The 19,030-nt window shown below is 36.8% G+C and overlaps 2 protein-coding genes across 2 annotated transcripts in view; one reads left to right on the top strand and one right to left on the bottom strand.

The window, feature by feature from the left end:
- The first annotated feature begins 1,786 nt into the window (after positions 1 to 1,786).
- LOC139973878 (E3 ubiquitin-protein ligase TRIM56-like) lies at positions 1,787 to 6,449 on the top strand. Its single transcript, XM_071980762.1, has 2 exons — positions 1,787 to 1,961; positions 3,208 to 6,449. The coding sequence occupies exon 2, from the start codon at positions 3,338 to 3,340 to the stop codon at positions 4,508 to 4,510; it is 1,173 nt and encodes a 390-aa protein (XP_071836863.1). The 5' UTR covers positions 1,787 to 1,961; positions 3,208 to 3,337; the 3' UTR covers positions 4,511 to 6,449.
- A 4,237-nt stretch (positions 6,450 to 10,686) lies between these two features.
- Positions 10,687 to 19,030, bottom strand: part of LOC139972957 (E3 ubiquitin-protein ligase TRIM56-like) — a 48,225-nt gene continuing 39,881 nt past the window's right edge. The window contains exon 2 of the mRNA XM_071979274.1: positions 10,687 to 11,937. Within this exon, the coding sequence (XP_071835375.1) occupies positions 10,687 to 11,937 (1,251 nt within the window). The remainder of the gene's footprint in view (positions 11,938 to 19,030) is intronic.

Raw genomic sequence — 19,030 nt, 5'->3', positions numbered from 1 at the left:
TAAGGATTATCGTACTTTTTTTTTAAAAGTACAATCGACATGGCTTTTGTACCCAAACTTTTGACCTATATCAAGTTCTGTAAATAATTTCACTGTAAGGTTCCTGTGTATATGTTAATATAAATGTAATATACCACTATTTGTGGATATTAAGTTGCACCCTTAGGATGTCCAATGAAACATTTAAATGTTTAAATGTCAGCAATTGTTGATATCAACAATTCACCTGATGATACTAGGAGTTCACTCGATGACTCAAGCAATTGTTGAGATCACCAATTGCTAATATCGCAAAATAAATTTTGATTTCAGCAAATATATGTTAATATTGCCATACCAGGGAATAACAGGTGCAAAAACTTGCTGATATCACCTAAGTGCTTGTCTGTGCTATCAATCCTCTGCGATATAATACTTATTATAAAATATAGTGGCAGTGCAGTTATATTTCAAAATAAACATTCTGGCAATAATAGTGCCTCCTCAACTGGTACGTTCATATTTATCTATAGGCAAGATAAATGTATGCTTTGTAAGAGTATGCCCATTAAGATTATATGCTATATATATATATATATATATATATATATATATATATATATATTTGCAAAATAATAAATACTGTATTAGTCACAAAATTATTCCATTTGATTCTTTTTATTTCTATATCTATGATTAATTCTTGAAAATACATTCATTTGAATTTGGTCTGTATTTCTTCCCGTTTATTTTTTTTTAATGTTTTATATTCTCAAGGTTACTGCATGTGTATACCGAAGCTGTTTTATTTGCAGCGTGCATAAAGTTCTGATCACTCAATCCGTCAATAAAACATATATTAAATGGTTTATGGTTAAATGGTTTATTATATGATAAATGCGAAAATATACTTTGAACTGATCTGAACTCGCAGTAGCTGTTGTGTCTATATTTCTGCTTGATGAGTAACGTTACAACGCTACACAAATAGCCATATAGGTAGTTACGAGTAATATAGGGGTTACACGCCTGTTGAAGCTAATCATAAAGGGTGTTTAAGAAGATTTGTTTCACTTGTAGCTCTCGGTAGCTAACAGAGTTCCTTAATTATGGGCCCTCCACCCCAATTACTCTGTCAGATTCAAGGTCTCTTTCCAGTTTATGTATTAAGTCGAACAAAACTGTTGGAAATAGTTTCAACGCTCTATAAAACTACTGATACCTCTACTCTGTACGATTGTGCTACGAGTTATAACTTGGATTACTAAGCAGTAATCTCAGAAAGGAAATTGACTCGACAAAATGCGTCAATTCCCCCCACCCCCCACCTCCCGCCCCATAATGAGTACTGTGGCAGTGGATTGAGCCAGGAAGATTTCCGGCAGTGAATCTAATAGACCTGAAAATGAAGGCAGTTCTTTATTATAACTATGACTAAACCTTTAACCTGCTAATTAAATTCATGAGTCCCACAAAAGAAACGCTAATATTTTAAATTGTAAGCTCCCTTCTCGGTACCGGAATCTAAACCTACGTTTACACTGGAGATGGTCAAGTATGCAATCCCATGTTATCCCGTATAGTGTTCATGTATGACTGGGGATTTAGAATTAATTTCTTTTCAGATGTAAACTTCACGCAAGTTTACTTGACTATGCAAGCATTAATCTGTCTGTGAATGTCTGTATAACTAGACGAGACACACGTTGACAATTGCAGTTTATTTTATCACTCCCATCAAATTTGACTTTGGACTTTGGACATTTGTAAACAATTGAATGAATGAGCAGTTATAAGTCTATCCACGCTAATAGAACGGTTTTAATTTACCGCCTAATGTAGGCGTCTTCCGCCATCTTGTACCGTCAGAACAAGCAACAGAAATTCCATTTTTAGGATTGATTTCGTAGTAGGCCTATGTTTGGTGTTTGACCTGGTACTGCGACAGAAGAAATAACACTACAATCTTGGAATAAATAGAGGTAAGAATCAAGGTTAATTGGTTTATTAGAATAATTAACCGGATCCATTTAATTAGCTAATATTTGACTTTAATTTGTCTAGGAACTTGAGAAGAGTTTATTCAGCGCACTCATATAATGTAGGCCTAAGCACGCGCTTAGAAATACCCCTACCAAATGTGCACGACTTAGCTTCAATCATTTTACATATAAATGATAAAATGATTTGTTTCAATTTTTTAATTTGTAAACGAATCCATAAAACATACAATCATGTATCAGGTCCATATGCTGTGTTGCTTCCCTTCGCGTCACGTGATCCCGTTGTGCCCTTCAGTGTGCTTACGTTCCTGCAGCGACCTGTGTGATTACTAACAGTAACAGTTCACAGACATGGTGTGCAAATCCTACATACATGAAAGTATTAGTCTATACTACTCGACTACTATGCCCACAGCGGAATATATTGACCCCAGTTTTTATGTCATTAAGTCGTATGACAAAACATACCCATACAAAGCAACACTGGTAAGCCATGTTTCAAATCATATCAAGTAATAAATAGGTCCATATCTGATCCTATGTGTAGGCGAATGTGTCCCCTTCCCCTTTCCGTCGGGAAATTTGGAAGAGCTAAATCGACACGGGATACGAAATTATATGATGTGATACGATACGATATGGTATGACATTATATGATATGAAATGATATGAAGTGATGTGATGTGATGTGAAGTTTTGCGATGTGAAGTTATGTGATGTGACATGATATGATACGATTGTAGTGATGTGATTTGATGTGATATGATATGATATGATATGATATGATATGATATGATATGATATGATATGATATGATATGATGTGATGTGATATAATGTCATACGAAGTGATTTGATTTGATGTGTGGTGTGGTGTGATGTGTAATGATGTGTAATGATGTGAAGTGAAGTGATGTGAAGTGATGTGATGTGATGTAAAGTGACATGATATGATATGAAATGACATGCAATGCTATGATGTGATGTGACGTGACGTGACGTAGCGTGACGTGATGTGATGTGATATGATGTGATGTGAAGTAATATGATGTGAAGTGATGTGATGTGTAGTGATATGTTAAGTCATGTGATATGAAATGATTATGATGTGACGTGAGGTGGTGTGATGTGAAGTAATGTGATGTGATGTGAAGTGATGTGATATGAATTAATGTGATGTGATGTGAAGTAATGTGACGTTCTCTTCTTCTTTCTTTGTTTACTAGTTGCACCGATCTCGAACTGATGGTGTACTTTGTAGCAGCCTACAACTGTTGTCGTATCGAACTAGTGAAAACAACGTAAACTAATAGCGCCACCACTTCCCACCCGTCCGTCGGTGCTGATTTTGAAAACATGGCACTTCAGGCGAACGGTAGATTTCCAGATGCGGAGTTACTTCGTTGCACAATGTGCATGAATCGCTTCAAATTACCAAAGATTCTTCCTTGCGCCCATAGTTTCTGTCAGGGGTGTCTCATGGCTTACCAAAGTAAACTTGCTGACCAGCCGTTTTCGTGCCCGACTTGCAGACTGATAATAGATGTACCGGAAAGTGGGGTCAGAGGATTCCCGTCTAATGTTTGTTTCATAAATCTCGCAGAAAGATTAGACTTTTTCGAACAATTAACTGCGCAAGCTGGTAAAGCCCAAAAATGCAACTTCTGCCAAAAAGACGAAATCGTTGCTTTCTGTTTGGAATGTAGTATCGCTGTGTGTGTCACGTGTCAGAAAGGCCATTCAAGGTTACCCGGGATGAAACTTCATTCGGTTATCCGTATCGAGAAAGTTACCGACCCCAAGTACATGGCAAAGATTGCCATAGTGAAGGCTCCTTACTGTTGGAAGCACCAGAGAGAGAAGTTCCGTTATTACTGCACAGTTTGCAACAAACTCGTTTGCAGAGATTGTACAATACTGGATCACAGAGACCACGAATGCATAGAAGCGAAAAGACAAGCTCCCGATACCAGGGAAGATCTGGAAGCCCTTCTAGAGCAAGCTGACCAGCAAATGGAAAATTATGTTCAGCACATTAAGACAGGAAAGGAAGGGATAGAGAATATTGAAAGCAAGGCTCGCGAACAATGCCAAAACGTCGAAGAAACGTTTGAAGCAGTCGTAAAGACGCTTCGTTCTAATAGGGACGCCCTGTGTAGTCAAATAATGACAATCAGGGAAAAGAAAGTTGCTAGCGTTCAAAATGACGTCAGAGAAGCGGCAAAATGGGTAAAGAGCATGCGCAATGCTCAAACAGTGACGCGAAAAATCGTTGAGGTCAACAACCCGTGGGAAATCTTAGCCATGAAAGAAAGTCTCTCAGAGGCGTTTGAGACTTACCGCAGGGAGGCTGAAAGACGAAAGAACTGGGGTTACAACGAATTAGATCTTAGCGCCAGTTTCTCTCCAGCCTTTAATGCCGAGGAAATGTCCTCGCTGAAAATAGGGGATACGGTAGAGGAATCTCTGGTCCTCCTAAATTATGATCCAGTAAAGAATCAGGTCGTAAGACAATACGTAACCAATTAGTTTTGGAATATTGAAATGTTCGTTACCAAACAACTTCTCTTCGTGACAAGTGACAATATATATATGATATATCTTAATATTAACGACCTGTAAGATGGCAAGATTGCTGAACCAATTAGTTGTACGTAACCAACAAGAAAACCATCCAATAAATATTTGCCCAAAAAAAGTAAATTGTTTTTAAAGCAAGACAACACGAAATGAATCGCTTCTATTGACATTCATACTTAACATTTTTTGAACATGTCAGCTGTCAAATGTGGCGGTATTGACAATCTCAACTTTAGCTTACTTTACAACGTGATAAATGACGTCACTCACAGATAATAACCGTTAGATCGACCATGCCCTTATAGTGACGAGACTTATCCCATACATTAAATGGAATTGAGAATTCGCAACGAATAGACAGGTGTATAGCAACTTTCAATAATTCTCATTCTTTTGTTATTGCTTTTGCAGGCCCGATGAGCAGTTTGCAGTATAGTTATGGGATAAGTGTCAATGTAAGGTATAGAGTAAACGTGATTGGTTTATGTATAATACATACCCTGTCAGTAAATAAACAAAGCGTGTCCGATTATTTGGGTCTATTTATAGCCAATTTAGTAGCGCCGCATTAGTAGTTATGCGACGACCAATTGAATGGTGCAAATAAGTACGCCTTCTCATTATCACTTTACTGAATTTTACGTTTAATTTGAAACATTTAAAGTTTTCGTTATTGACATATCTTTGAAAGGAGACAATAATATTGATCAAAATTAACTTTACATTTCAAAGAAGTTCTGGAAAGGGGAAATGAGGAAATTAATTTGGTGCGGAAGCTATGTTGAAGTTTCATTTGACATATGAATTAGTTGGTAAAGATTTTAATAAAACGATTAAAACTGGTGATTAATTTGTTAACATTTTATTTTAGTATAAAACTTACATTCCCTTTTCTACAAGTGACTTTTTTACATTTTCAAGGTACATGTTTATATATATATATATATATATATATATATATATATATATATATATATATACACTTCCCTATATAAACTTCCCTGTTTCTACTATTTATGTATAATATTTTTGCCACTCAGCTTGTTTAATATTTTTTTTAGCTTACTTCAGATATTCTGCAATAGACCAACTTTCAAACCATTTGTGTTCGAACCTGATCATTACTGAAATGTTTTTATGACCATTTTGCAAATAATGGAACCACTTTGTTGAATAATTTCGTTGAAGGCGGAAAACTGAAGAAGTTCTCTAAATGGACAACCTTTAATATATCATTTGATTAATGATTATTATATACTAGTCTTGTTTTTATCCCTTCTCAAAGAGGCCATTAATTTTGTTGTTGTTGCTATTTCTTTAGTCCTTGTTGCTGCTTCTTCAGTATTCTTTCACATTCTTATAATGAAGTAATGTACCATTCTACCATTCAAAGTTAAAGTCTAATTACAATTCAATAATTCAAATTCAGTTATTCAAGTTCCGTAACCAGGACTTGATTGGATGTGACCTTTATTAAAGATAACATTAATTTTCTTTGATAAGTAATTTGGATTTCGTCTGGTTTGATGTAAGCACATTATACTCAACATGAAAGTATTTCAAATTTACCCGTGTAACAGTCTGGCAAACGGCCTTTTTCCTCAGTGCCGTAATATCCCTCACTCTACACAAAGACTGCAGAATATAATGAAAGTTCACAGTGCAAAATACCGATTCACAAATATTAACGGACAATATTTGTATCATTAAAATGTGATGCGAACTCTATTTTTCTATTCAGCTACATTTAAGAAACTTTAAGTTCATGGAGGCAATTTTTCTTGATTCCGTCTCACTTAAATATTCAGTTATATAATATGTAGCGTATTAAAACAATACAAAGTTTATGAAACTAAGATGATTAAATAAAATATTAAGCATAAAAAAAGTGGCCCTGCTTCGTGTTTTGTCTTTGATACATTCGTGTGTGAGTTGAAGTCGCATCATAATAATTACACATATCAAGGAACATGCATATATGTCACACATTTGACTTAACAATTGAAACAGTTTTTGTCTTGAATAAGCTTCTGCAAATGTTTAATCAGTCCTCAAACAGTACACTTGTAACTTTAAAAAGCAACGTTTAGTTTAAAAATGAAAGAAGTAGAAAGCAATCATACAATTTAAAGAATATTTTCATATAAGTAGTACGATTACCATGGAAAAAAGAAACTGCTAATGAAATGATTATCTAGACTGGAAGAAAATCGTTACTTAATTAATCAATATCCAAAAAATTAATCAACTTCATGAGAAACGGAAGTATGATTCGGTCAAGGGCGGCGGAACCGGGGGGGGGGGCACAGGGGGCACGTGCCCCCCCACTTTTCCGCAGGTTAAAAATGTGCCCTTTTTCTACATAAAAATTGAGGTGTCTCAAGTTAGCAAGAGGCCAGGGAACCAGAATGAACACTCGGGAAGGGCCGTTTCCGGCCATCTGAGGGGTTTGTAAAACCAAAAATTTTCTTGTACGCTCCGCGCCAACCGATGGTGGCGATCCGCTCAGATAGTTGTGCGTACAACTTTGCAAATCCTGGCTACGCCCCTGACTTTTAATGAATTTCTGTGGGTCAAACTCAAAGCTATTTCGAATGGAAACAAATGTTAAGATATTAACAAGAAATAAACTCTAATTAGGAAGATTCCTACATTTAGCAACTAGCATGATTTCACCCCATTTTGTCTCAAAAGAAAACTTGTTCCTTGTTTCCCAATTTGCACATGGATATTGCTGTGCTAGTATGCATATTTTCCTTAAAGGAGGGGGGGGGGTGTTGATGGAGACTTGGAGTGATGTGTATACGCAAATAAATTAATACAATAAGAGTTATAAAGGGTACTAAATATAAGGCTGCATCAGTCCAATGGAATTTCTGCAAAGTACCCTTTGATGTCGGTGCCCCCCCAGATTAAAAGTGCTTCCGCCGCCCTTGGATTCGGTCAATCAAAAATGTAATGTGGCCCCAACTGCAGTCATATGAATCTTACTATCTGTGGCGAAGCAATTTATGACGCCAACCGAGACGCAAACAGGACGGGCTCAAACCTTCCCACTTTAAATCTAAGGATTTACAAGAGGTTAAACATTCCGTTCAAGGGGATAGTATAGTGCAAAACCTTCCAAAACGTTTGAAGGGATACTTAGAAACTATTGTCAGAGACATTTCACTTAATACATAACTTGAAAATGAAGAATTGCACACAATTTTCCGTAGTCTGTGTGCTTCATAAGAGTTCCGACTTAACAGATTACGCCACTGGAACTATTATTTTTGCAACTGCATGTGTGAACATTTTCATCAAAACGGAATAAAGTATACCACATGCATGCAAATCACTTGTCTATTTTATACATTGTAGAAAATCGTAGGGGTTCTTTTAATATAAATAAGACCAATGTACCACCCTTTCAGCAGCCGGCTCGCGATTTTTGTCCCAAACAGGTTTGCAATTACGGAGTTTTCAGCCAATCAGATTGCTCGTGGCGTCAGCATAAATAATGAACATCTCTTGCCGCTTGGAAGTTCGAAGGCAAATACTGAGTTACACACTGACACTTGCGAGTTCACGAGTCTTGAGTGAATATACAGTATAGTGTACAGTATGATATATTTCCGTCACTGCACTGTGTAAACCGTTATAATACATATAAGGGCTACAGCGCACGTGTGATGCACCCTGTAAGAAACTTTCACTGTGCGATGTTATCGATTAATGCCTTCACAGATAACTTCGATCAAAGTAGATCATACAATACTAGTGTGCTTAACATGTCTAAACCTTTTCCAAACATATCTACATATATGTACGAAAAGCTTCGGGTAATTTTGAACGGGTATATCTTCGTTGCAACAAATGGACGCAGAATCTCTAAGTGAAGGTTTCTATGGTGATGACGTAACTTTTCCGACCAATCATGAACGACTATTTACACAAAATTGCAAACCGGTTTGGGAAAAAAATTCGCAGCCGGCTCCCCTTGCCCTTCGTACCCCAACATACCCCTATCCTACGCCATCCATATCACCCAAGAAAAACATACTAAAACACTTATATCCGCACTCATTACCCAAACAAATTCCTTGTCTATTTTATACATTGCAACAAACCGTGGACGTTCTTTTAAATCAATAAGACCAATGTACCACTGCTTCGACTATTTTCTTCTATCGTAAGGTTATTCCAACTACCCCCCCCCTCGCCTTTCCCCCATTTGACAGTGAAAATTCACGGTGTACCCTATGGCTACTACACACTAAAGTAACGAATACTAGTGTGTGACAGGAAGAAACTTCAAAATTTAGTTCTAGCATAGTGACGAATGTGTCACGAATGTCTAAAATTAACTGAGAAATGACATTACATAACGACGCATATGTTCAGGGGCGTATCCAGGATTTTCCAATAGGGGGGGGGGGCGCCAGGCATGAATGATCGCCGTCCTGGGGGATGGGTCTAAGGGGAGGGGTGGACAATTTTTGCTTTCGAAGAAGGGCTGAAATGCAAAATGGTGCCATATGCATGGGCGGCGATCCGTACTTCCGAGTGGGGGGGGGGGATATGACCTTGTTGACTATGTAAGCGTAGCGCCACCATGGGTTGGCGCGAAGCGTAAAAGAAAATTTTGGGATTAACAAACCCTCTAGATGGCCGGAAACGGCACTTCCCGAGGTTTCCAAGCGGCATATACCCAACTTTAAAATAGGGATGTCATGTCCGAAATATCTCATAATCAGGATCCAAAATACTTTTTTTTTAAATTTCGGGTGTTATTTTGGGAAAATTGCCCCTGTCAATCTTGTTTCAGGCGCAACGTTAGAATGTTCGAGAGCTCTTTTATATTATTCGCTGAAGAAAATGGCCTCATGCAGGCTATTATAGGCCTATACACATGCAATACACAATTACACATAGTTACATTCCTAGGTACCAATTGCTAGGGCATCCAGGTGAAACGTGTATTAAGCATTACCCTGGTAACATGAGATTCTCAGCTGTTCGAGGGAACATGTACGTGTGTAGGCCTACTATAGGGCCTGTATGAATACTATGAGGGTGCATATATGTACTATATCAATACCGTGGGCGCAATAATACATTTTGTTGTTATAGGGCCAATGAAGCCTACAGTCAACTATTCTTGCTTTATAAAGACGCTTTATTTGAAAAGATCGCACTGCGTTTATGGTAGGCGAGAAATGAAGCTAAAAAAGAGCCGTACATTAACGATGATGCATAAATGTAGGCATGAAAATATTCTTATCCCTGGCATTTGGTGGAGGGGGGGGGGATATCGTGTATTACATCCCCTCCACCCATTTTCATGGGGGGATATATCCCCCTCCCCCCCCCAGGATCGCCGCCCATGGCCATATGTGATCCATTTTTCGACCTTAATAATAAGCAACATTTCCAGTAAATATGGACACAAAATGCACAATTTAGTATGGCTGGCATGTCACTTAGTGTTTATAGTGATAATACAAACACAATTACCATCTATGTTTCTAAAACTATTGTACCGCCGAACTTCGCCAGAACCTTTTTATGGCAAACAAAAAATAAAGCATACGGGAGGGGGGGGGGGGGTTGAGCGATCACCGACATCTCACATAAAGGTCGTCATAATTTTTTTTTTTTTTTGCTAATCTTTTTTTTTTTTTTTGGTGACGGCCAATAGGGGGGGGGGGCGCGCGCCTGTTGCGCCCCCTGGATACGCCCCTGTATGTTTACACTAAAATGACTACTTTGTAAGAATTTTTTTCGATGAGCAGCAAATATGATAACTCAAAATTGTATTTGTTATATTGAATATATTAACAACTTATGGTAAAGTAGATCCTTTTTCAATTACGATATACTAAAGTCAAAATGTGAACAGTTTTAGAGCGAGTTTAATCAAAACTCACTTTTTGCCAGAACGGTGACGAATTGTTGAGCATTTGGATTGCCAAAAATGTGAGACTGGGCCTTTATATTGTTCGTTATATATACTAGTAATTTATGACTCATATCTTTTGTCAATTTTGATATTCGTTTTCGTCATCGTACTGATAGTATTCCCGCTGCTCATATTCCTCATGAAAATCGTATTCGTCGTGCACTTCATCTTGCATTCATTATTACCATGGTGGTTCCTCGTATTCGTCACACCTAATAATGTAATATGGTTTTCTATTTCTTTTCTTCATTGCGTAATTTGTGGCTGCATATGCCACATGACTTGTCTTTTGAGGAGATTGTTTGATGGTACCTAATAGATTCCCATTGACTGGAGTTGATATCTCTGATACCGAACTAGATACACTCATCGCAGAGGGGGAAAACGTTAATGTAGTACTTGACGCTTCTTGAACCCTTAAATGTTTTTTGTTTAGAGCAACCTTATCGTCATGGAGCTTTTTAAAGGCGTCTGTTATATTCTTCTCCATCCCAAGTACATCCCATTGGTTTTCTGCTGCCATGATCTTCTTCGCCACTACCTGGGTATTTTCCATCGCCTCCGTCCAGTTTGTGACTTCATCATTTATCTCCTTTAATGGAGTGCACTTTTTGTTCCTAATCTCCTCTAGTTCTACTTTCAATTTATTCCTGTCAGCATTCAACCTTTCAATACCTTGATCATACTGCTGATCAACATTTTGTTCACTTTCGGCAATTTCCTGCTCGATACTTGTTGTAGCTGCATTGACATTTGCTCTCATTTGTTGAACCGATATGACCGCCTTTCCGCTGTTTTCTATAGCACGCTCTAAATTTCGTTTGGCAATATTTACTCTTGTCTTAGGTTCCAGACACTCATGACCTCGATGACCGACGATTGCACAATCTCGGCAAACAAGTTTACTACAGGTTGTACAGTAAAAGCGTAGTTTCTCTTTTTGATGTTCGCTGCACCGCGGTACTTCCAAAGCAAGGATACCTTTGATATATTTTTCGTCACTTAATTTGTCAATCGGGATAACCTTATGATCGTGACAGTCTGGCATCTTGTCATGGTACTGCTTGCAAGTGACACAAACATACATGTCACAGTCGATACAACGTTGGATATTCTGGATACCGTTACATAAATTACATTTTGATGAGGATGTTGATCCTGTTGTGTCCGCCAAGTTAAAACGCTCCATCAAACTCACCAATAGGAAATTACTTGGTAGATCCTTTAAACCAGTTTTGGGTATTGCCACTGCCGCTCGACATGTCGGACAAGAGAACGGTTTGTTTTGAAGACTTTGTGCGAGCTTTTCCAAGCACTTGAGACAAAAGCTGTGGATACATGGTAACATCCGGGGACTTTTGTAGCCTTCCATACATATTGCGCACTGCAGGAAATTATCGTGCAGATCTTTCACGAGGCTACTCTCCGCCATCTTGAAATATAAAATAGAGAAACAAATAGAATATTACAATCTATCGTCGGACCTGGTTTAAATACTAAAAAAGACGATAATTATATAAACTAATTTACAACACGTATGCATACTGATCGATCATTTAAGTAGCCGACACACATGCCGCAGCGGCAACCAAACAAATATAACAATTTCAATTAAATATGAGCAGCAATTCACACATAACATTTGACCTGATCAAAACTGTACGCATCTTTTACTCAATATGGAATATTGACATGCTAAAGGCAAGGTAATTCTTACGGCTTCTGTGTATACTTTAGCCTCTGATATATCATTTGAAATTCTCCACCGATCAAATGAAGGCTACGGTTATTTTACTCAGTTCAAGGCATTCACATAACAATGAAGGTATACTGTAACTACAATTGCAATGGGAAGGTTTTGATACTGTGCCTTTCGCTGAACTAGAATGAATTATACACTACTCTGAATTTTGCTTAAATCTAATGAACTTTGTTTTCTAACAAAAATGATTTTCTCTCCTGTTGACACTATGTCCTCACATTGAAGAAGAGAAAAGTCATCCACTGGACATAGGCAGGAAAGAAAGTTTGGCCGTGTATCGTAATGTAACACACTTTTCCCACCATATCAAGTATATTTTCAGGTGATTTATACCAGATGATATAGTTTTGGGGTGTTTTAAGGCTTAGGTGTCCGAACTTCGAAGTGTCCATGTAGCTCTACTAGTAAGTATGCAGGTAGACCAACCTTAAGCCCATTGCAACTTAAATCTTGGACAGTGTTTTATGTGTTGGAAAACGATCTCCTAATGGTAAAGAGCTTTCTATAATAGAACAATCGTAGGTTGAAAATTTTATCCACACTCTTCATTATCAGGTGATATCTGTGCAGATGGTGTTCAACAAGTAGCTCTTGAAACAAATGATTTCTTGGAAGGAGATGACCCACAGTTTTTTGCCATAATGAGATTAATCAAGATGTTCTACTTGCTAATTTTGAGATTTTCTGGGGTTTTTTCTTCTCCAGACCCAAGTCGAGGAATTCTGAAATTCTAAATTATGCTACTGTGTAGATTGATGTGGATAAACTAGCTAGTTTGTGGATCAGAGATTGAAAGAGCTGGATGGGATCTGGAGTAAAATAGTAATCCATAAGCAAGTCTTGTTAGAAATGAATTCACTGTGATGAAGGAATATTATTGTATTGCTATGGCACCTGAAGTTCCTGAATAACAAATCACCTAATTGGACAACTCTGAAAACACTTGATGATGGCACTTTTAATCCTCTTCTGTCCTTGCATCTTAGCAACAGTGAATACCTTTGCACATTCACAGCAGAATATGGATGGTCTTTAGCACTGTCAGAGATTGATTCAAATAATGATTCTGCCCAATTTGACATAGTGGTACCCATTTTTTCATTATTAAGATATATGAAAATACTGTAATTTGGGTCTGTTCACTCTCTGTGAGAATATTAACATAGGCATCAAACCTTCTTCAAGAATATCCGTGATAACATGGGTATATACAGAGTATGGGTTTCAACCCCCCTCTAAGCTCCCCCCCCCCCCCTTGAGTATGTTCTATTCAAAAAATGCTATCTTGTAAGTCTATCTACTGTTATCACATGTATATTAAACACCCAGAGTGAGACAATCAGTCCTGTCTATTAAGGACTGTCACTGGTAAGGTAACAGTTAGTTATATAAAGGGTCAGAGGTTATCACTACTTAGGGAGCTGTTTGTTTCTGTGGTCACTCACATCCTGGTAGCAGTAGAGAGAAGAATTATAATAGATTAGAAAACAGTGCAATCTTGTGTTTTGACTTATTTTTCAATTATCCTGGGAACATTATACACCCGGCTCTTGTTTATGCAATTGATTTTAAAAGTCTGGAAAGTGTCATTTCTGTTATCTGAGAGGCTCATGGCAAACATTTTTCTTTCTTGTATTATTTTAGTGGTCCACTTGGATACTGTCATAGTTGTCCCTGGAAAATGCTGTGGAAAAGCTACCCCCCTCCCCTTCCAACACATACCTACTTGTGTAATTCTTCCATATTACAGTAGTTTGTGCATGCAGTTTTCAGTTTAATGTTAATGTCCCATCTTATCAAGTGAGAGTACAAATAGTGTGCTGTATGTCTACATTTAATAGTCACAGTCATTAAAAGGACTAAGATGCTAGCACAAGTAGTGGATTGAGTGTCGTTTTTACGTTTTACCAACAAAGCTTTGTCCATGCATGGTAAGTGATTACATTAGGCCTTAAAATCATAGTTGAGTCAGTTTAGGCAAAATAGCCTATAACTTTACTGTCCATCACAACATACCTGGCTAGGCTGAGCAGGCAATTGGCCTACCTCAAAACTCAGATATCTGGCTATAGGCTATACTGCTTATGCCCTTTAGCCACAATTTACAGTGTTGGGAATATGTTGCAAATGGAGAATGCATTTGATTATTGGTACAATAGACTGAAATATTCCAGGCTTAGTTATGAGAACTTATGACCTAGGCTAACCTAAGTAACACCAGGGCAAGGCTACGTCTACGCACATAGGCCTTCCCTAAGTTAGGCTAGCCTATGTCCCTATTATTGAAGTGTTAATGAAAGGCTAAGCCCAAGACTTAACAGTCATCCCATGTTATTCTGGCATGTGGATCTATCGTTAAGGATACAGTTTTAAGTAAAATGAGGTTGTGATCATTTTTTGTTATTAGGTTTTTGTCATATCGCATCCTGATTAAGGACAACCGTAGTCGGTATAGGGAGCTAGGCTTTCTATATCCCGGGTCCGTGAATAACAATACAACAGATTAGCAGACGACACTAGTAAATTATTTAAGATTCCTACTGTATGTTATTTGATTTGATTTGATTTATTTGATTTTCCACTGGATATATACATGTGGAGGGAAGTCCTCTAAAAAGCCAATTCAGGCTTAACAAGGTAAAGGACTCCCAGGAAAGAAAGAACGGGAAAACAAAAAACAAACAAAGAGCATATATACATAAATGAAAATATAACTAGTGTCTTAATAAAGAATAATTAATAACATACAATATAAACGATGTATCAATACTGTGTATTATTACTGTATTATTACTTCTACTATCGCTTCCTAAGAATTACAAAGTGAAACTATAGTCCACTGCTACAATTTCGAGATTTTGCACCTAAATGCGGCACGCGATATCACCATTTCGAGTAATTTATGTCACCTTTATCACTTTAGTTTAGTCAAACATGTAGTGTTCTTTCTTGCCGTACACAGAAAGTGCCACCACTTGATGAGTGGCTTCAATATGTATGTCGCATGACGTCATTCTATCCTAATCAATTTCTATGGAATAATCAAATGTAACAGCAATCCACTTATAAGAAGATTATGAATGATGAAAAAGAAATAATGCTTCTAAGAATCAACAGATGTTGAGAGCTCTTTAAATATAATATTGACTAATATGTGTGGAATACTTTTCTCTTTTGCTATTATTTAGTGATAAAAGAATTACTGGAACATTTTCCTTAAAGTGCAGTCTTGATGAACTGTAATTTGTTTTCTGGATTTTTTTTTGTATATTTTTTTTTTGATTAAATCAAAAAGTACTCATGTTCTCAAAAGATTATATACACAAAACATATCACGAAATATCTAGGCATCACCAGATCTGATTGAGATCTGTTACTTGCTCTTTAGAATGCATGAATCGTAATTGGCAAAAAAATAATGTTTAAGACAATATTCAAGCGGTAAAAGAAGTCATAAGAAAACTCATACAACATATGATGAAATAGCTACATCTGAATTACTGTAATAGAACTTTGAAAATGCTTTCAAAACCTCACTTTCCACACCGTTTTGTATCGTTGTCTGTTTATATGACCAGCTCAATGAAATCCTGTCCTTCCACTGTATGTCATTTTCTTTTGTTGACTTTTTTGACATCATCTAATGCTATCCTTGAGACCTCCCCGCCGTCTTAGTTAATTCAAAGGTAAATTGCTCAGCTCAGATTTGTCACTTTGTGGTGTCTTAGTCATAAATTGTTGATGCTTTGTTTTCGACTTGTTCCTTGAGATAATTTAGACAGAGTCATCGCATACTCAGAAAAGGGAATAACTTTGGTCTGCTTCTCTTCTTCTGTTCTAAGGTACAGTGTGCATGTGAGGAACGTCTTCTTCCCAATTAGGTCTAGACTAATCCTATCCAAGTCAGCATTTCTATCCATGAGCGCATTGTTCACTTGTACACTGTACACTGTGTACAGTACTTGTATATGTACGGAGTACCATGAGTGCCAGAAGACTATGTTTAAACCTATCACTAATATACACACTGTACATATACACCCAGTACAGTGTATGTACTGTACACACTGTACATACATGTATGTACTGGTTGAAATTCATTTGATAGTAAAGTCTTCTAATTCAACCAATTGTATATGTACAGTGTGTATATTAGTGTTAGGTTTAAACATAGTCTTCTGGCACTCATGGTACTCCGTACATATACACCCAGTACAGGGTATGTACTGTACACACTGTACATACACATGTATGTACTGGTTGAAATTCATTTTTTAAGTCTTCTAATTAAATGAATTCAACCAGGAGCAGACAAGTACATTGCAAATAGTATTTGTTTATATGAAATTAAAAACTGCACAGTATTGAATTGAATGACCTTGAAGTACAGTAAAATACCCAGGCTCAAAACACATGGGTATCATTTTTTTATTTTTTTATTTTTGTAAAAATCCCAAACTTTGAGGATTTTTCATTTCAAAATAAGGCAAAACGCCCTCCTGAAATTTTTTGTACAAACATGGTGGTACTATATCTCTTCCAGAAAAATGTTCATTTTTTTTCAATTTGACGCGTTTTGAGTTATTTGCCGTCAAAGACGACCTCTTTGTACATTGGAGCAACTTAAAAACTTCATAAATTAATATTAAAAAGAGCTAGAACCCTGAAATTTATTTAGGTGTAAGAACTTTATACTTATAATAAAAGTATAAAACCCTGACAGCTCTAACATGGTTACTTTGGTAAAAAATTGGCATCATCCCCTACCTCATGCTGAATCGCAGCATGAAATAGCAACTTTAGAGTTGCACAACTTGCAAATAAATTATAGGAAAGCATTGTTATCATTATTTTGTATTGTTTGTACTAGAGATAATAACCTCTGAAAGAATCAAGTACCCTGATGCAATGGTTTAGGAGCAATTCATCACTAAAAATAGCACAGTTTTTAGTGAAAGTACAAAAATCGAATATTTTGACACTTTTAAGTTGACCTAATTCCACAGGACAATATTTTTGTAGCCTAATATTTTCTTTTCCTGTTCTATGGGATAGACTCTAAAAGTATCTGTAATAGAAAGTTGGTGGAATGTTTAATTGCTGAGAAATGAGACCTCAAAAGTCAAGAAAATTCCAAAATGCCATGGTGGCGACAAATTGCGGAATTTCAAAGTGTGATAAATCGGCCAATTATAAAGCAATGCAACTGAAATTTTTAGAATATGCTTATTGCATAGTGGCCCAATCATACAAAAAATTTGGGAATTTTTCAAAGATGTCGAACTACAACATACCCCAAAATTTGGTGATTTGATATGAAATGATGCATCCATCCATCTCTCTATCATTGTTCAACACAATAGGTTAAAACCTTTTTCCAGTGTGGTTAGAGCAGGCATAAGTTGGAGGAGCGACATATTAACAAAGCTTCTAAAATTTGATGCTAGATACCTGGTTCATTCCGTGTCAAATCACGGATGACTGTTGCTGGATCCTCTCCAAAAATTACCACCTTCATTGCATGATTAAGGCACCATGAAATAAGCATATTCTGAAAACTTCAGTTGTATTGCTTCAAATTTTGCCGAATTATCACACAGCATTTTGGTATTTTCTTGATTTTTGAGGTCTGATTTCTCAGCAGTTAAACATACTACTACCTTCCTATTACAGAAGCCCATAGACCCTATCCCATAGAATGGAAAACAAAAAAGCATTGTCTTGTGGAGATAGATCCACATAAAAATGCGAAAATATTCAATTTTAGTATTTTCACTTAAACATCTGCTATTTGTATTGATAAATTGCTCCTTAACTATTACTTCAGAATACTTGGTTCTTCCGGAGGTGATTATGTCTCGTCTAAAAAATACAAAATAATGATAGCAATGCTTTGTTGAAATATATTTGCAAGTTGTGCAGCTCTAAAGTTGCTATTTCCTGCTGCGATTCAGCATGAGGAAGAGGTTATGATGCCAGTTTTTACCAATGTAACCACGTAGGAGTTGTGAAGGTATTCTACTTTAATAAGAAGTGTACAGTTCTTACTTACCAAATTTTAGGGTTCTAGCTTTTCTCAATATTAATTTATAAGGTTGTAAAGTCGCTCTGATGTTATAAGGTTGATTATAACAATGGGGAATTTATGTCGCTCATTCTCAAACCTACCACCCTACAAAGGTTTTAGAAAGTAAACCGTCTAATTAAAATCTCATCAATGGAAATTAAACAATTTAAGGAATTTGAAGTACCGTTAATTTAGCATGCATTACTTTGGAACAGCCTACTGATGACCTTTAACGAATATTGATCGAACCAAAATGTAGAAATTGAATGGGCACTCATTTCATGTACATTTCAAATCCTACTCCACGTAGGTTAGGCAATGATTAATGTGTTCTACACGTGTACAATGTATTACACAATACCTTAGCTACTAGTAATACGCTAAGCTCTGAACTGTATTACTGTACTGTAACTGTAAGGGCGTACTGTTCCTATTAGTACTAGCCCTTCTTATGCTCGCCTAACGTATGCGTCTAGGTCGACAAACTACACGGCTCCAACTACCAAAGGTAAACTTTAGGCCTAGGCTAGTTAAGTTTCTTTCAAAGCTAACTGTTCCACACAAATGAACCAATTGTTTAACTTACCTGTTTTAATTTAATTGATTTAAACAAAACAACGATATCAAATGAAGAAATCTTTCTGGTACTTCTTCTGTCAGATATTTGTGAAAATAGTGTAGGCCACACCCTTTGCG

The sequence above is a fragment of the Apostichopus japonicus genome, chromosome 9 (assembly GCF_037975245.1).
Source record: "Apostichopus japonicus isolate 1M-3 chromosome 9, ASM3797524v1, whole genome shotgun sequence".
Lineage (NCBI taxonomy): Eukaryota > Metazoa > Echinodermata > Holothuroidea > Aspidochirotida > Stichopodidae > Apostichopus > Apostichopus japonicus.
This window is presented reverse-complemented; position numbering and strand designations above follow the sequence as displayed.

What these genes read in the sequence shown, in the direction of transcription:
- LOC139973878 (XM_071980762.1), top strand. Translation starts at nt 3,338, where the DNA reads ATGGCACTTCAGGCGAACGGTAGATTTCCAGATGCGGAGTTACTTCGT.